This window comes from Lissotriton vulgaris, chromosome 9 (assembly GCF_964263255.1).
Source record: "Lissotriton vulgaris chromosome 9, aLisVul1.2, whole genome shotgun sequence".
Classification (NCBI taxonomy): domain Eukaryota; kingdom Metazoa; phylum Chordata; class Amphibia; order Caudata; family Salamandridae; genus Lissotriton; species Lissotriton vulgaris.
Window position 1 is genome coordinate 566,939,602 of NC_141697.1, and position 18,705 is coordinate 566,958,306.

Below are 18,705 nucleotides of genomic sequence, written 5' to 3' on the forward strand. Positions count from 1 at the left end.
GCAAGTCGATGTTGAGGAGAAGACTTTCGACGTCGAAGAGTTCGTCGACGTCTGGCAGGTCTGCCAGACGTCGAGAAAAGAAGAGTCGGGGAAATCGATCGACGTCGAGGAGAGAAAATCGACGTTGAGGAGACAGTCAAGGCCTAGGGCGGTGTCTAGTGCCTCGGTGGTTAGTCTGTCCTCGCCATCGGCGATTTTACGGTCGCGGCGGCGCTGGCGCTCATCCGCAGAAAGGTCTGCCTCCAGAGCATCTTCCCCGAGGCCTGCTCGTAAGAAGAAGAGATTGCCTAGGTCACCGGAATCTGATTTTTCACGGACCTATTCGCCCTCAAGGCCCAGGACGCCTACGCCTACTTCACTTCCTCCACTGCCTCCAACGAGGCCTCCTCCTCCTCCGCCTCCGTCTCCACCACCTCTGCCTTCTCTTCCACCGCTTCCCCGGCTTCCCAAGCCACAGCCTGGGGTTCGGCTATGACTCCTCCGCTTCCACCGCCTCCAAAGCCGGCGGTTCACGCGAGACCTAGGAGGTCAAGGTCCAGAGGGAGGCATCGCTCTCGCAGTGAGCGTCGATCCTCGATGAAGTCCCGTCATCAGCGACGGAGGGAAAGGTCACGGTCCCGGTGCACGGGCTCTTCTAGTAACAGGTGGTATTCTCCCACGTTGTCCAACTCTCCTCCTACGAGAGTGTCACCTGTGGACGACATTGTGACGTTCCGGGATGTGCTGCTGAGGGGAGCAGCGAAGTTAGAGATCACATTGACGGTGCCCACTCCTTCCACCACTGTGATCTTTGAAACATTGCACAAAAGGCATCTCTCTCGTCCATTGCTGCCTTTGGTACCAGGACTGGAGGAACCGGCGATGGAGCTGTTACTGATGCCGGCCTCGGTGAAGTCTGCGCCATCTCGACTTCAGAAGAACTACAGGCCACCGGATTCCGATCCGGCGCTCTTGAGGTCAGATCCGGTCCCGGATTCTGTGATCGTGACAGCGGCCAAGAAGCAGCATTCGACTGCCCCTTCATCAACGGTCCCTCCGGACAAGGAGAGCCATCAGATGGACTCTGCTGGACGGAAAGTCTGCGGTACAGCTGCCACCTCGATCAAAGCAGCGAGTGCCTCGGCGCTCTTGGGTCGCTATGACCGCTCATTGTGGGAGTCCCTACAACAGTTTATTGAGCTCCTCCCGAGGGATAGGCAAGGAGACTTCCAGGAGATACTGAACGAGGGCATGATGGTATCAAATCAAGTCATCAGCTCGGCTGCAGACGCCTCTCTCCTGGCTGCTCATGGGTACTGCCATGGCATCGACCTGAGATGCCATTCATGGTTGCGTCTTACCTCTCTTAAGCCAGAGGCACAGCAGAGGGTTGGGAATTTACCATTTTCGGGGTCAACCCTATTTGGTACGCATGCGGATGAAGAAATGGCCCGCAGGAAGGCGGAAGTAGAGACTCTGAAGGCCGTTGGTTTGGAGAAACCAAAGGAGCAGCGGAAGTCCTTCCAGCCTTTCCAGAGGCTGTACTCTTCCCAGAGGCGATGGAAAGGTCATCAAGCTGGCCAGCAGCAACAACAGCAGCAACAATACCAGCGACAGCCCTTCCAGAAGCGTCAGACAGGCAGACGCGGCCAACAGTCCTCCTCGGCGAACAAGGGCCCGGCCGGGTCTAAGGCCTGAGGAGTTACTTCCCCCTTGTCCATTACCCGCTCCGGTGGGGGGAAGCATACAAAATTACTTGGCAGAGTGGAGAAAAATTACTCAGGACAAGTGGGTGCTGAATATTGTTTTCAATGGATACAGTCTTCGTTTCGTCAGCCCTCCTCCAGCCATTCCAGCGGTTCGTTAGCATTACCAACTGTGCGAACTTCAGGCGGAGGCCGATACCCTGTTAAGAAAAAGGGTGATAGAAGACGCCGCACTGTCTCAAAGGGGAAAGGGTCTATACTCAAGGTTCTTTCTGGTACGCAAGAAAGACAAGAACAAGTTCAGGCCCATTCTGGATTTGCGACAAGCAAACAAATGGATTGCCAGGGAGAAGTTTTGCATGCTGTCTTTGCACCAGATTTACCCTCAGCTGCAAAGAGGAGACTGGCTTTGTGCAATAGATCTGCAGGATGCGTACTTCCATGTGCCCATTGCACAGAAACACCGGAAGTTCCTGCACTTTCTGGTCGGCACCAATCACTATCAGAACACCGTACTACCGTTTGGACTGAAGTCTGCACCCAGGACTTTTTCAAAATGCATGGCAGTGGTGGCAGCGCACCTGAGAAAGAGCAAGGTGTTTGTCTACCCTTACCTGGACGACTGGTTGATCAAAGCCTCCACCTTCCAGGAAGCACAACTGCACTTCAACAGAACGGCTGTTCTGTTGAACCAGCTGGGTTTGCATATAAACATGTCCAAGTCTGTCCGACTCCAGTTAAGTGCCTGCAGTACTTGGGAGCCTCCATCAATACTCTTTCAGCAAGGGTGTCTACTTCGGAGGAGCGACGCTTATTGATCCTTCGGAAGGCTCAGGCTCTCATGTTCATTCCTCTTGCATCTTCCTCACGCCACATGCACGCCTCCACATGAGGCCGCTGCAGGAATGTCTGGAGGATCAGTGGGACCAGAAACGAGGGAGCTGGGACGACAGGATCCGACTGTCTCTACACGCTCAACAGTCCCTGAGATGGTGGTGGTCCGCATAGAATCTCCTCAAGGGGGTTCCTTTCCCAAAGGACATTCCCAGTCAGACTATCGTGACCGATGCCTCTCTCCATGGCTGGGGAGCGCATTCGGACCAGTTATAGATCCAAGGAACTTGGTCCCCGGCGGAGTCCACGTATCACATCAATTTTCTGGAACTCAGAGCTGTTCACTTGGCACTGAAGGCCTTTCATCCGTCCTTCCAGACCAACTCCTGCTTGTGCAGATGGACAATACGACCACGATGTATTACCTCAACAAGCAGGGGGGCTCGAGATCGCGTACACTGTCACAGGAGGCGCAGATGATCTGGCACTGGCTGCTAGCCAGAGGACTGACGATAACGGCCACTCATCTGCCCGGTGTGCAGAATGCTCAGGCGGATACACTCAGGAGGCTGGTCCAAGAAAACCACAAGTGGGTTCTAAACGACGAGGTGCTAGGAAACATCTTTGACAGATGGGGCACTCCAGAAATAAATCTGTTCGCCACCGCCGAAAACAGAAAATGCTGCGACTTCGCCTCCAGGTTTTATCAACCGGGGACTCTGAGGAATGCGCTGTGGATCAGCTGGTCGAACAGCTTTCTGTACGCTTTTCCACCCATTCCCCTGATTCCGGCAGTACTCATCAAGCTGTCTCAGTCCAGAGTACGGATGATCCTCATTGCTCCAGAGTGGCCTCGACAGCGGGGGTTCACAGACCTGCTCCACCGGTCTCTCCAACCCCACCTGCGGCTGCCGTGTCGGCCGGACCTTCTCAGGAAGTTGAGGGACAGATGGTGCACCCCAACCTCTCATCGTTAAGTTTGACGGCATGGCTCCTGAGATAGTGCAATATGGACACCTGAATTTGCCTGCTGATTGCATGGACATACTCAAGGAGGCGAAGCGACTTTCCACAAGGACTTCCTATGCCTACAAGTGGAAGAGGTTCTGCATCTGGTGCATGTCCAATGACTATGATCCTACCACCTGCAAGGAAGATGTCATCCTTCCATACCTCTTGCATTTGGCACAATCTGGCCTTAATTTCCATTCTATTAAGGGCATTAACTGCGTATAGGAAATGCCCTTCACAAACATCCTTCTTCCAGATTCCTGTGATTAAAGATTTTCTGGAGGGATTGAAGAAAGTGTTTCCCCCTGTTCGGTGTCCTTCGCCTTCATGGGAGCTGAATGTGGTGCTGTCCAGGTTGATGAAGGAACCTTTTGAACCATTCATACGGCCTCACTACAGCACTTGTCCTGGAAGGCGTCCTTCCTTGTGGATATTACATCGGCCCGCAGGGTGAGTGAAATCCAGGCATTGTGTTGCCAAGAACCTTATACTGTATTTCATGCTTCTAAGTTTGTGATGCGTACTCACCATAAGTTCCTTCCTAAGGTTATTTATGATTTCCATGTCAATCAGACGATTACTTTACCTATGTTTTTTTCAACATCCTTCCACTCCAGCGGAGAGGTCTCTTCATTCCCTGGATGTCAGAAAAGTGTTGAAATTCTACTTGGATAAGACCAAGGACATTCGTAGGTCTGACCAATTGTTTGTCAATTATGGGTCGGTCAGGACTGGTCTTGCCACATCAAAACAGTCCATTTCTAGGTGGATTGTGTCCTGTATTCAATTATGTTACCAAAAGGTTAACAAAACCTTAGGGGGTAAGCCTAAGGCTCATTCCACCAGGGGCAAAGCGGCTACAACGACTTTGCTACGTAATGTTCCCATGGAAGATATCTGTAGGGCTGCCACTTGGAAGTCGGTCCATACCTTTGGTAAACACTACTGTCTGGACTCTGATGCCAGAGCAGACGCTCAGGTTGGACAGGCTTCATTGAGAAATCTGTTTACACAGTAGTGGTGTTGTCTTTTTCCTCCACCGTCGATTTGGTTTGTTGGGATGGGCTTGCCATTCTATTTACAAGATTATGACTATACACAGAGATCCCTCTACTACAGAAGGAGTAGTTTCTTACCTGTAACTCCAGTTCTGTAGTGGGGGTATCTCTGTTATATTCATAAGCGCCCGCCCACATCCCCGGTGGAGAAAATGATAATGTACTGTATGCTACAGGCCTGTCTTTATACGCCTTCAAAAAGAACTGAAAGTAAAAGGACTTTGGCCGTACATCCTGGGATACCGAGGGTCTCTGAAGAGTTCCTTAAAGGCACGGTATCCTTTTTCCAGACACATAATGGCAGCCTTTGGGGGCTTGTCTGTCCAACCCTTCCTCTCTATCATTTCAAAGGATTTTTGTGAAGGGGAGTTTCTCTATGTGTGAAACTTAGCAAAATGTGTACATTTTGACATTATTTGGCTATCCTTTTCACTTCAGGATGAAGTGATGGCCAATGTAGCCTTGTAGTTTTAGGCTGCATTATTTGTCTTTGATTCTCTCTTAAGTGTCTATGCAGGACTGCAGAAGAAGACAACTTAAGAGACAATTTCGATTGCTCCGGGGTCCCCGCACATGGGCGGGACTATTCACAAGATTATGACTATAACAGAGATACTCCTACTACAGAGCGAATAGTTTCTTACCTGTCGGTGTAGTTTTGCAGCTTGAAGATCTTTCTGGATTCACTATGCTGTGCATATTCCGCAATCTGGTGGTTGGGTCCGGAATCGTAGTCTTTTTTCTCTTTTTTTTTTTCCGTAGCCCAGGTGGGCGTCGACGTCCCACCATTTGGTGTACCTTCGGTGACGTCGGCATGCTTCCGGCGGAAGCTACCACCCTTGGGCGCCATCTTTGGATTCTTTTTTCTGTCTCTTTTCTTTTCTGTGTTTGTAGTGAATGCATGTTTGTTAATCCTTTTTTCTTTTTTTATTTTAAACGTAATTCTTTTCACGTATCTTGTAAGCTTCAACTTTCTTTCCTTTTCTATGCGTTTCCACCTTCTTTTCCAGCCTCATCTTTCTGGCGGAGGCGGGTGGGTTCGCTAGTGAATCCAGAAAGATTTTCAAGCTGCAAAACTACACCGACAGGTAAGAAACTATTCGTTTTGCAGCGTGAATTTTTCTGGATTCACTATGCTATGCATAGATTTTGTAGCAGTTTTTGTTACTTTTGTAGCGGCTGGGTGGAAGATGAGCGTTGTTTGTTGAATATATGTTGAAGCACCTTCTGTCCTACTTGTGCTTCCTTGTTCATTTGTACATCCACGCAATAGTGCTTAGTGAACGTGAGCACTGAAGCCCATGTTGCCGCCAGGCATATGTCCTGAATTGGTGTGTTGGCCAGAAAGGCAATTGTTGCTCCTTTCTTCCTGGTCGAGTGGGCCTGTGCCCCTCCTGTTAGCTCCTGGCCCGCTTGCTTGTGGCAGAATTGTATTGTCTGCACGATCCATCGAGCTATGGTGTTTTTTGTCACGGGTTTACCCATGTAACTGTTTGCGAAGGATACGAAGAACTGTTTTGTCTTCCTGTGTCCTTTCGTCCTTTCAATGTAGTGCATCACTGCCCTTCTTGCGTCTAGAGTGTGGAGTGCTCTCTCAGCGCTTGTAGTGAGGTTTTGGAAGAAACTAGGGATCTGAATACTCTGATTCATGTGGAACCTTGACACCACCTTCGGCATGAAGTGCGGGTCCATTCTCATTACGACCCTGTCACTGTGTATCTGGATGTAGGGCTCCTGTAGTGTTAGAGCCTGCAGTTTGCTCACTCTCCGTAGCGATGTGATTGCTACCAGAAAGGCTGTTTTCATAGTCAGCATTTGCAGTGATGCTTTGTGGATAGGTTCGAAAGGTGCTTTCATGAGCTCTGTCAGTACTACATTCAGGTTCCAAGCCGGTGGCGGCATTCTTTTTGGTGGCGCTATTCTTTTAGCCCCTTCCAGGAATCTTTTTACGACTTGAGATGTGAAGAAGCTTCTCCCTGTTTCTCCTCTTGTGTATGCCACAATCGCTGCCAGGTGTACCCTGAGCGAGGATGAGCTTAGCTTAGCCTTTATCAGGTGCGCGAGGTACCTTAGCACCGTAGATTCCCTGGTCAGTTTTCTATGGAGTTTTTTCTTGCAACAACATTGAGTGAATCTTTTCCATTTTTCCCCATAGCATTTTCGTGTGCTGGCCCTTCTTGCCTCTCGCAGCACCCGCAGGATGCTCTCTGGTAGCTTTAGATGTGCGAACTCTAAGTCTTCAGGAGCCAGGCTGAGAGGTTGAGGCTCTCCAGCTCTGGGTGTAGAACCTCTCAGTTTTCCATGGAGAGTAGGTCTCTTCTTTTTTAGAACTTGTGGGGGGGGGGGGGGGGGGGGCCTGCGCCATCTCCATTATCTGAGAGTACCAGGTCTGCCGGGCCCATTGTGGTGCCACCTGGATCAGCGTCATGTTGCTCGTCATGCATTTGTTGAGAAACCTGGGGATCAGTGGTATCGGGGGAAAAGCGTAGGCTAATGTTTTTGACCAGCTTATCCATAGGGCATTCCCCTGTGATAGTGCCTCTAGTTGCCTGGATGCAAAGTATTGGCATTTTGCATTTTGGTGTTGCAAATAGGTCTATTGTTGGAGTGCCCCACCTCCTGAATAGTCTCTCTGTTTCCTGTATATTGAGTTCCCACTCGTGGGATGCTGAAGTCTGCCTGCTGAGCCAATCCGCTTCTACATTGTCCTTCCCTGGCAGGTGTATGGCTAGCAGGTCTATTTTGAGTGGTATTGCCCATCTCCAGATTTCCTGTGCCAAGCTTGACAGAGGGAATGATTGAGTTCCCCCCTGTTTGTTTATGTAAAACATTGTTTTGGTGTTGTCTGTTTGTATCAGCACCTTCTGGCTGTACAGGTGTTTCTGGAAGGCCTTGAGGGCTAGCAACACTGTTTTCAGCTCCAGGTAATTGATGTGTATGACCGCATCTGTCGGGCTCCACAGGCCCCTCACTCTGAGCTTGTTCATGTGTGCGCCCCATCCCTTCTGGGATGCGTCTGTGGTGATGGTCACTGTTGGGTCCGGTGGTGTTAGAGGTTTCCCTACTGTTATCCTTTCCTTGGTCCACCACCTTATTTCTTCCTGCACCCTGTGCGTTACAACCACTAGATCCTCCCAACTTCCTGTAGCTTGTGACCATTGCTGTTGTAGCCACTCTTGGAGCGGTCTCATCTGTAGGCGTACATTGGGGACCAGGTGTATGCATGACGCCATCATCCCCAAGATCTTGCTCACTGTCCTCACTGTCAGAGCTCTCCCCTTCTGGTAGTGACGTTTCTCCCTCAGTAGGCTGAGTGTTCTCTTTTCGCTGGGTGACACCCAGCATTGGACGGTGTCGATTTGAGCACCCAAGAAAATCTTCACCTGCTCCGGTTCCATTGGGCATTTTCCCCAGTGTATGGAGAATCCCAGGCCTGTTAGCGTTCTTGTGACCTGCTGTGCGGGATCCTTGCATGTCCCGTAAGAGCTTGCATTTATGAGCCAGTCGTCGAGGTAGGGGTACACGTGTATCCCCTCCCTTCGCAGATGTGCGGCCACTGCCGCGAGGCATTTTGTGAACACCCTTGGTGCGGACTTTAGACCGAAAGCCAGGGTTGTGAATTGGTAGTGATCGTTGTTCACTGTGAATTTTAGCATGTGTTTGTGCTGCCTGTTCATGGGGATGTGCAGGTACGCATCTTTGAGGTCTATGGTGGACAAGAAGTCCCCGGCCTTTATCTGCAGGATGACCTCTTGTAGGGACGTCATCTTGAATTTTTGGGTCTTTACATATTTGTTTAGGAACCGTAGGTCCAGGATGGGTCTTAGGCTTTCGTCCACTTTTGGCACCAGGAAGTAGTTTGAGTACACTCCTCTGTTCCGTTCTTTGAATGGGACCGTTTTGATGGCCTCTTTGAGGAGGAGTTCTTGAGTTTCCTTTTGGAGCAATTGCAGCTCTGTTCCCGAGTGCTCTCTTCTCTTTGGCTTTCTGTTTGGTGCATTCTTTATCATCTCTATGCAGTATCCAAACTGCATGATGTTCAGTATCCACTTGTCTGTGGTGAGCCTGCCTCCTACTGGAGTTACATGTTTCTTTGGGTCTTGTCCGTGTAGCCCTCTCCTCTTGTTTTTCTGTGCTCTCCCCCCGGAGGGTTTGAGTGGGTGAGCTCCTTTTCTCGTGTGCAGTCACTTAGAGGGGGGTTGTTCACCGCCTCTCCTTCTCTGCCCTCGTCCATTTCCTCTTGATCAAAAGGACTGGCCCCTGTTCTGGTAGTTCCAGTTTTGCCTCTGCTGGCCCTGGTGACCTTGGTTGTCACTCTGTTGTCCCTGGTGGAATGCCTGGTGTGATTCTCCTCGCTGGCTTCCACCTCTGCCGTTCGGCATCCGCGTAGGAGTGCCCCTCCTCATCCCCCTGAATTGCAGGGCCCCCATGGACCTTGCCGTCTCGTTGTCCTTCTTCAGTTGTGTGAGCTTCTCATCAACTGGGGCTCCGAACAGTGTTTCCCCATTGAAGGGTGTGTTCAGGATGTTGTTCTGAACCTCCGCTTTGAAGCCTGAGATCCTGAGCCAGGCTTGCCTTCTCTCTGTGATGCCTATAGCCATCAGTCTGCTGGATGTTTCAGCCCCATCCAAGGCTGTTTTTAGGCTCGAGTTAGCAATGCTTTTCCCCTCTTCCACAAGGTGTGATGCTCTCTCACGGTATTGCTCCGGGAGGTGCTTGAGCAATTGCTCCATCTCATCCCAATGTTGGTACTGATGTCTGTTCAGGAGGGCATTTGAGTTCGCCATCCGCCAGTGCGTTGCGGCTTTTCTCTTTATTTTCCTGCCTGTTAGGGCCATCCTCCTGCTTTCCTTGTCAGGTGGAGGCCCAGATGTTGTTGGGACGTTGGCCCTTCTTCTGGCCGTCGCAGCGATTATTGAATCTGCTGTGACGGACCCCTTGATGTAAGCCGGGTCCTGGGAGGAGAATTTGTATTTCTTTTCCGTCCTCCACGTTACTGATCTGCATGTAGCCGGGTCCTTGAAGGCTTCCTTCCCCTGGTCTGTGATACTTTTCAGCATGGGCAGGAACTGGCTTCTTGTCTGTGTGGGGAGCAATGTTTCCAGCAGGAAATCTGCTTTTGGTTTCTCCTCCTCCAGCTTAACCCCATAAGCTGCTGCTGCCTTCCTGACGACCTCGTTGTATGCCCCGATGTCATCCGGTGGCGAAGGCCTCGAAGGGTATGTCTCCACAGCCACCTCCGGGTTTTCGGCCTCGATGTCCTGCCAATCCTGGTCGTGGGCCGTCGAGGAACCTGAGCCGTAGCTTGACTGCTGTTCCCCGTAATCACCTTCTGTATAATAGAGGTCCTCTTCCTCTTCGTGTTCCGAGAGCTCCGGAGTTTTCGGCGGCTCCTCGACGTCGAATTCCTCGTGCTCTTGCACCTCAGCGACGGCCGTTGCCGGCTTCGAGGGGATCTTGTAACTTCTCATTCTTTCATCGAAGTCTTTCTTTCTCTGGAGAATGTTCTCCATTTCGGCCTCAAGCCTTCTTTTCTTTCTCAGCATCTCCGCGGCCTGCTCGTCATCGAGCGTTTCGGCTGCTCTCTTCGGCGGTGTCGTCGACGTCGAAGCTTTCTTCAGCTCCTTTTCCTTCGAAGTCGAAGACCCTTTTTCGGGGGCTTGCTTCGACGACCTTTGCTTTTCGCCGGTCTTTGGCCTCCGGGAGTCCTTCTCGAAGGATTCGCTGGGCTCTTTTTCGTAGGATGCAGCTTCGGCCGTCGAACTTTTCGGCGCCGGTGCTCCTTTCGGGGCTTTGGACTCTGACTTTCAAGAGTCTGCCTCTGGCTTTCGAGGCCCTGTGGGAGTTTTCGGGGTCGTAGACTCTCCTACCTTGTCAGGCGTTTTCTTATCGGTCTCTGCGACCGTGAAGTCATCTGGACCTTCGGCGATGTTGTCCTCATCGTCGGTGGAGAGACCCAGTTCGTAAAGCGTCGGGGCCTGGCCCTTGCCCTGCATCGTGTAGTGAGGTGTCCTCTGCTTCTCTCGAACTCGGAGTGTCTTCGGCTTGAAGACGGAGCAGGCATTGCAGTCTCTGCTCTCGTGGTCGATTGGCAGGCAGAGGTTTCAGACGGGATGCTGGTACTTCTGCGCGAACTTGTGGTGGCAGTTTTTGCAGAATTTAAATGGAGTCTTGTACATCCCTGCACTCAGGGGGCCCCCTGTGTGCGCATTCCTCCAAGGATGTCGAAGATCTCGATGTTCTTCTCTTTCTTCGTCTTCTCTTCTCTGATGGTCTTCTTCTCCCAATCTTCTCAGGTCTTTACCGTCGAAGAGTTGTTGTATTTCCTCCTTTTCTCCTCCAAAATTTCTGGAGCTTCACGTGACGATCCAGACCCAATGGCGGAAAAAAGAATCTGAAGATGGCGCCCAAGGGTGGTAGCTTCCGCAGGAAGCATGCCGACGTCACCGAAGGTACACCAAATGGTGGGACGTCGACGCCCACCTGGGCTATGAAAAAAAAAATGAGAAAAAAGACTACGATTCCGGACCCAACCACCAGATTGCGGAATATGCACAGCACAGTGAATCCAGAAAGATCTTCACGCTGCAAAACTGGAGTTACAGGTAAGAAACTACTCCGTATCCTGCAGGGCTCACAATAAAAGACTATAACATATTGCGTCACAATGAACAGTGCTCACCTTAGGGTTAGGGATGCCAGCTTTCCAAGAGAAAAATGCCAGCCATTTGTTATTTATTGTTTTTAATGAGTCTACAAAGGCCCAGATGTTATGCAAAATAAGACCTTTAAATAACACTATGTATTAATTTGTAACTTGACTTTTCTGCCTTTCTTTACTTAGGAATTGTTAATGCATCTCTAGAACACATTTAAAAGTACTTTCTATTTATACCTGCTGTTTGAAGTATGTAGAGAAAAGGGTTAAACAAACCTGCTTTGGGAAATGTTGCTTCTTTTTTTATTTTGGACAGGACATTAAAATACAGGTGGTACTGGTAGAAAACTGGTCATTCGGCAATTCTATTCACCTAGGATAAAAGAAAAGGGGCGAAGAAGCACAAATAATGGAGGTGCAGTCCAAATAAAGGGGTACGACAAAGGAAAGAACTAAGATAAGAGATGGGGAGAGATGTGAGAGTAAAAGTACAGCAGAGAGGTGACAGATGATTGTAATCAGGGCATAACAGCAACAAAGAGCAAAAGGCTTGAGGAAACAGAAAGAGGAAGAGGGGTATTGTATGTGATGAGCTGAGTCAGTGAGAGAAGGAAAGAATTTGGGCAAGGACGGTGCTAAGAATGGGTAATGTGGGCAGCTAAAATGTGCTCAGGTTGAAAACATGGGGCCCTGCTTCTGTGTGCAAGCCATCAGTCAGCCCACCTGCTCCTCCAGTACACCCTCCCCAATCCGATCACATCACAAATGCATTTTTCAAGAGAGGTGTCTTAACCTCCCTCATCCAAGGGCATGGTGGCATACTTGGGGTGCAGGGATGGGGATAGGACACAGTGGGTGGGGAAGTGGGCAGCACTAAATCAAACAATGGTTTTGGCTCACAACGTCAGGAGCAGTGCAGACCATCACTTAAAAACCTGCACTGAAGGGGCGTGGGAAGCGGTCATAGCGGACGCGCCTTAACATCACTCCTACAGCCCACTATTAACCCTCCTATAATCCTGCCATCATACTGCAGTTACCTTTGCCTTGACCTCTCACGAATCACAGCGAAGGGACGGATCACTCGCTGTGCCTGTACTGGGCTTCTCCTGTCGCAGTGGAGCCGCCGTCCTCGCTGACGTTGCCTGGCCCGGGGCTCATCCTAGACGTGGTGTGCCTCCGGTGGAGGGGGTCTTCCGCCGCTGATCATGCCTGCCTGCTGGGGCCCCTCCGTATGCTGCCTGGGGTGTGGCTGGAGCTGTCTCTGCTACTTTGGATAGTGAGCCGCTGGCTGCAGAGGACGGCCATTTTGTAAAGGCAGGTCGTACTCCCTGCTCCGTTCCTGCCGTGAGATCCACGCAGTGGATGCCTGCGCTGCTGGCGGGCCGGACTGAACAATAACGGTGCCTCCTTCCACCTCGCACCGGGAGTTCTTCCCTGAATACCCGGAATCACCTGAAGTGGCTGCATGTGTGGGAGGGAGCAGCAAAGGGATCTGGACATGTGGCACCCCACACCCCTCTTTTCCGTCCTGCAATGGGGCCTGGAGGACGTGATCGCCAGCATCCCTGTCCACCCTTTTATTGCATATCTGGTGAACCGGGGCCTTGGTGGTGGCCCCCATGACGGGCGGCAACTCCTGTACTTTGGTGGCCAACCTGTCTGCTCCTCCGGCAAGAACTGTTTCCTGTGGTGGCTCAGAGGGGCCTACCTTATCCTCTCATCAGCCTGGTGAGTGATCTGGCCCCTACTAATTCTCTACTACCCCACGCCGGAGAGACTGTGACTAACTGACCCACTGCCCGGGTCTGCCCGCTAGAGGGGCTGGGGGTCTCCGCCGGCGGTGACGGGGTAGGTCCTGGTGCTGCTTGTGGGTGTTGGGCCCTCCCCGGTGACCGCGCTTGGCTGACCAGTGGTGCGTCCCTGTGGGGGGGGGGGGTTGTGATACTCTCTCACTTCCAGTCGCCTTCCACCGCTGGACTATTCCTCCCCAGTATCCTTCATGATGGCTAGAGACAAGCCTAGCAGAGCCACGTCTAAGCAACCTACCATAGACAAGTACACCGAGGCCACCCCCCAACCTCCCAGCTTGGAGGCCGCGGTGCCTGCCGTCCCTGATAATGCCGCACTGTTGGCGCAATCTCGAGATGCACTTGAAGCCAAAATTGGTGCTGTGGGATCCAATGTCATGCTCCTCTGGCAGGACCTTCAAAATGTGGTGCAGCGGATCACCGAAACTGAAACGCGGATTTCCGCGATGGAGGACATTGTTATCCCACTCCAGAAAAAAGTTTCTACTTTGAAGTCACTAACGTGCAGACTTGTGGCTAGGGCAGAAGACGCTGAGGGCCGAGCTCGGAGGATTAACTTTCGCTTTGTTGGTTTTCCCGAGAGCTGTGAGTCCGACGACGCTGCCACCTTCTTGACAAAATGGCTTACGGACTGGCTCCCTCCTGAATCCATGTCTCCCTGCTTTATCATCAAACAGGCACATCGCATTCTGCAACAGAAGCCACCCTCAGGAGCTCGCCCCCGTCCATTGATCGCCTGTTTGCTCAACTACAGGGATATGATTGTCCAGCAGGCCCGGATCACAGGGGTACTCACCTCTGCCTCACAGTCCATCATGGTCTTCCCCGGCCATACCAAATTGTTCCAGCAGCGTCGAAAGTCATTCACCGAGGCCAAGGTCCGTCTCCGTCTGCGTGGCTGGAAAATCCAGTATTTTTAATTGTACCTGGCCAGCCTGTGGATTTCATTTAAATCAAGGACCTATTTCTTTGACTACCCGGAAGAGGTTTTCAACTGGACAGATAAATCGGTCAAATGGAAGGTTAATACCCCCTCTGAAATGGACTCAGCAGGTTCGGATCGGGACATGCCTATGCCCACTGGGAAGCACTTGAAAACAAGATTCATAATTGTATTTCAAGGCACATTTAGTAAATGTTTGTAGAGGTGTAAAAACCTCATGTGCACACAGGATTACCTCACAGTGTATCGCCTAGATTGAGCGCGCGAACACTGACTGATTGTAAAAATATGTGGGTGTAAGCAACAAAAACTGATTTATGTTTATGTCTATAAATGTCTGTGCTGTAGATGTTTATATATAAAAATTGGTATATGTTTATGTCCACAAATGGTTGTTACGTAAATGTTTATATATGTGTAAAATAATCATTGATTTTTTTCAAAGGAAGTCATTGTAGTATGTGTATTTTTTAAATTGTTGTTTAAAAATTGGAATGGAATATTGACCAATTATAGGGTAATTTGATGTTCCATAGGAGTAAATAAGTACATAGATTTTTTCCCTCATACCAACCTTTTGCAAGATGTGTAGTTTTCTTGCCCAGGTACAGGAAGGTGATATGGGCAAACCCCGTTGAGTTTGTACCACTGGGATGCAACAGCGCTGGCGCGCTCGAGACAAAGATACCGGCCCCGCAGTGACTCTCGTAGGCTTACAATTGATGGTCGGCAGTCCCGGTCCCCAACATGATGGAACATTTCCGAACTCTCGTTAAGATGTATTCCTCTCAATGGCAATCTAACCTGGGCTGCATAGTTCTGTACATTCTGGCAAGACTTTAGTAGCCTGATGTACACTTTATGGTTTGTTGGGATCCATTGGATGGAAGCGGATCCTACCCCTCCATTGGGGGCGGGACGTTTCATACCGCAACAGATGCGTCCACTGTTTTGAGGTATTGAGGGGGGGGTTGGGATGTTGGGGAATTGTTTGCGGTTTGTTAATGTCCCGCTTCGAGTCTGCACATATCCTGATACCCATCCACCTGTCCATTTATGCGATGCCACTCTTACATGACTCTCACTCAGGATAGGCGCTTAACCATTGTTAGCAGGAACATCCGGGGCATACTGGACAAGGTTAAACGAGGGGCAGTACTCCGCCAGGCTAGGCGCTACAATTCTGACATTCTCATGCTGCAAGAAACACACCTAATGGGCATCAAGACACTCTGCCTAGCACACTTTGGTTTTGTTCAGACTTATCATTCGGGCTTCACCAGGGGATCCCGGGGTATGGCAATTCTGATCCAACGCAGACTGCCGTATGTCCACGACCACTCTTAGTCCGATCCCCAGGGCAGGTTTATAGCGGTATCTGGCACGCTCTATGGTGAGCCTCTCATGCTGGTGTGTGTATATATGCCCCAGCCTTTGTCGTCATCCTTGGTGGAATGGGTGACTTCCCTTTGGGCTGAATTTCCGCAGGGCCTGCTGTTGGCTGGGGGTGACTGGAATGATGTTATGTGTCCCTCGCAGGATAGATGGCGTGGCACAGGGCCAATGACTGGTATGCATGAGTCGAAACTACACGCGCTAGCACAGGGTCTGGGGTGGATTGATACCTGGCGGAAACTACACCCTGCTGCAAACGAAAACTCGTATTTTTCTGCCTCCCACAACTCCTTCTCACGCCAAGATTATATATTCATATCTCCCTCACACGTTCACAAGATTGAGAAGGCTGAGATCTTACCCAGAGGTCTGTCGGATCACTCTCCCATCACACTATTTGTGCAGCTGGGCCCGGCTTGCTTTACTCCCACTGGCACCTCTCTTCATGGTTACTACCGGACGATTCATACCACCAAAAGATGTATGTGGCCCTTACTGAATATTTCTCACTTAATAATGGTACTGTAGATTCCTCGGGAACCCTGTGGGAAGCCATGAAACCAACTCTGCCGGGGTAGACATTGCCTTCTGCATTGCGTGGCATCGGCAGCGCCGCGAGAAGCTGGTCCAATCAGAAGCATAAATCTTGGACTTGGAATGCAGGAGTAGGGAATCTGATGGTGCGGTAGCTTGTCCCCAGCTTCCCATCGCTCAACAGATATACACCAGTGACCTACTGGACGAGGCCAAGCTGTACTGGCTGGCCATGCGTAGCCGCATTTATCTATGGGGGGATAAATCCAGTGCCCTCCTACACCGCCTGTGCCAGCAGACACTTTCCACTGTGATCCTTCCGGGATCCTGGGACCGGCGGACCAGGTCCTTACTGATCCCACTGGCATTGCCGCTAGCCTCGCTGCTAGCTTCGCTGACTACTATGCAAACTTATACGCCTTGCAGGAGCCTCTTCTTGCAGACCACATTGACTGATTTCTGGCCGACCTGCCCCCGCGGTCTCTATCTGATGACGTGCGGGACAACCTAGATGCCCCGAACACCATGGAAGAGGTCCAAACTGCCCTTACAGATATACGCTCTGGTAAATCACTGGGACACTACTTGGCGACTCACCAGGCTGTGGTTGACTAGGGCCGTCTCCTGGTTGACTGGCGTTACGTCGAGATAGTGGTCTTCCCGAAGCCTGGCCGACCCCCTGAGTTGGATGCCTCATACAGACGAATCTCCCTCCTGAACGTTGAGTCCAAACTCCTTGCCAAAATTATTGCTAATTGGATTCTCCCACATATCTCTACACTTGTCCATCCCTACCTGGCAGGCTTTATGCCCAATCCTGCTACTCAACACAATATTCGTCGGGCACACAACCCGATTGCCTCTGTAGACCGGTTAAATGAACCGGCTGCGCTCCTTCTTGCCGTTATAGAGAAAGCCTTTGTTTTCCCTCAGTTGGACTTATCTGTTCGCACTATTGACCGCTTAAACATAGGCCCCAGACTTCTTCAATACACTAGTCTCCTGTTCACTGACATCACATCCTCGGTGCAAATCATTGATTCCACCTTGCGGCCTCTGCATATTGGGCGAGGTACCAGACAGGGTTGCCCTCTGTCTCCCTACTTGTTTGCACTTGCCATCTAGCTGCTTGCGGCTTGGGTGCGAATCGAAGCCCAGGTGCACAGCTTTGAGTGGTCACGTGAGGTGTCAGATCATATAGCGATATACACTGACGAAGTCCTATTCTTCTTCACATGCCCGAATAGGTCTGGTCCCTGGCTACTCCAAATAATGGAAATCTTTGGCCAAAATTCCGGCCTCTATATGAAAGCCCACAAGTCCTATTTATGGCCTCTGCATGGGAGCGACCAGCTTGGGACTTGGACGCAACAAGTCACGGTTGTGCCTGTTGGCTTTAAATATCTTGGGGTGTTCCTGTCGTCGTCTCAACCGGACTCCTGATCTAAAAATTTGGCCCCCCTACTGCCTCACATTAGACAACAGGTGAGCTCCTGGTCGTATATGCCCCTGACGCTGTTCGGCAGTTCGGCCATCTTCAAAATAGTTTTGCTGCCTTACCTACTTTACCCACTCCAAAACTCCCCATACCCCATACCCCACACATGCTTTCGACAACTGAACTCAGCTCTCAGCCATTTCCTCTGGGGGGGGGGGGCTCCATGCGGGTTGCCTTGCGAACATGCTTCCAATCCACGTCCTGTGGGGACCTTGCGACCTGTATGTCCAGCTCTACTATGCAGCTTCCCACCTCCTTGTCCTAAGTGACTGGTGGTACAGCGACCGGCGGGACCCTGCCTATGCACTTGAACGTTGGCTGATGGACCCTAAATCTCTACACACGATGCTATACTCTTAACGCGGAGCTTGGCACGCTGCTGCCCAAGGCCTGGACTGTTTTTGCGATTTGGCGGCAGGCTCTGCATAAGATCGGTCGGTGGGGTAGACTTACTAAGGAGACTCCCCACTGGCATAATGGCCTCCTGCCGCACTTGCTTGAGCTTTCTGGGTTTGTGGGCTGGGATGCTATCGGAATCTCAATGGTCGGCGATGTCCTTCGGGGCCAGACTCTCAAGTCATTTCAACAACTGCAGGCCGACTTCCAAATGCCCCGCTCCCAATTCTACAAATATCTTCAATTCCAACACACCTTCTCTCCTTATCTTTCGCAAAAAGATACTATTCCTGGTTTTAGCCCTATTGAAGCCAAGGTGTTTATGGGCAAGAAGGGCGCACACAAAATCACAGCTCTATACCGCACCCTAGTCATTAACAGTCATGATACACTTCACACGACTTCATTAGACTAGGGAGGCTTGGCAGGACGACCTGGGTCCACTTGACGAGGACGACTGGGTGGAGGCTCTTGAATCCCCACGAGGTGCGGCCTTAGCAGCGCGTTTTCGGCTCATACAATTTAAATACTTCCATAGGTCATACTTTACCAGCTATCGGCTCTGGTGCGCTTGGATGAGTGTCTCTCCTTATTGCCTCTGTTCCGGGTCGGCCAAGGGCACCTTTCTCCACATGGTTTGGGAATGTACCTTCCTGTTGGGCTTCTGGCGCGGGGTGCTGACCTGCCTTTCCGAGGTCCTGAGATGGGACATCCCACGGTCTCCGCGCCTAACCATGCTCCACATCACTGACGAAATCGGAGTTAATAGGTACACAAAGCACCTGCTATTCTTAGGGCTTACCCTTGCTAAGCGAGACATTGCCAGGGCGTGGAAGGCGGCTTCCCCGCCCTTGGTAGGGGCCTGAAAGCACGCGATTGATT

General features: G+C 51.0%; 1 protein-coding gene across 1 annotated transcript; it reads right to left on the reverse strand.

The window, feature by feature from the left end:
* Positions 1-8,669: 8,669 nt before the first annotated feature.
* On the reverse strand, positions 8,670-10,134 carry LOC147691818 (uncharacterized). Its single transcript, XM_086939481.1, has 2 exons — positions 9,236-10,134; positions 8,670-8,853 (listed from the first exon to the last, which is right to left on the reverse strand). Exons 1-2 carry the CDS (start codon positions 10,132-10,134, stop codon positions 8,670-8,672), a joined length of 1,083 nt encoding a protein of 360 aa, XP_086795607.1.
* Positions 10,135-18,705: the final 8,571 nt, after the last annotated feature.

What these genes read in the sequence shown, in the direction of transcription:
- LOC147691818 (XM_086939481.1), bottom strand. Translation starts at nt 10,134, where the DNA reads ATGCTGAGAAAGAAAAGAAGGCTTGAGGCCGAAATGGAGAACATTCTC. An exon ending in GGGAAAAGCATTGCTAACTC is followed by an intron (nt 8,854 to 9,235) that starts GAGCCTAAAAAC and finishes TGGAACTACCAG; the next exon opens with AACAGGGGCCAGTCCTTTTG.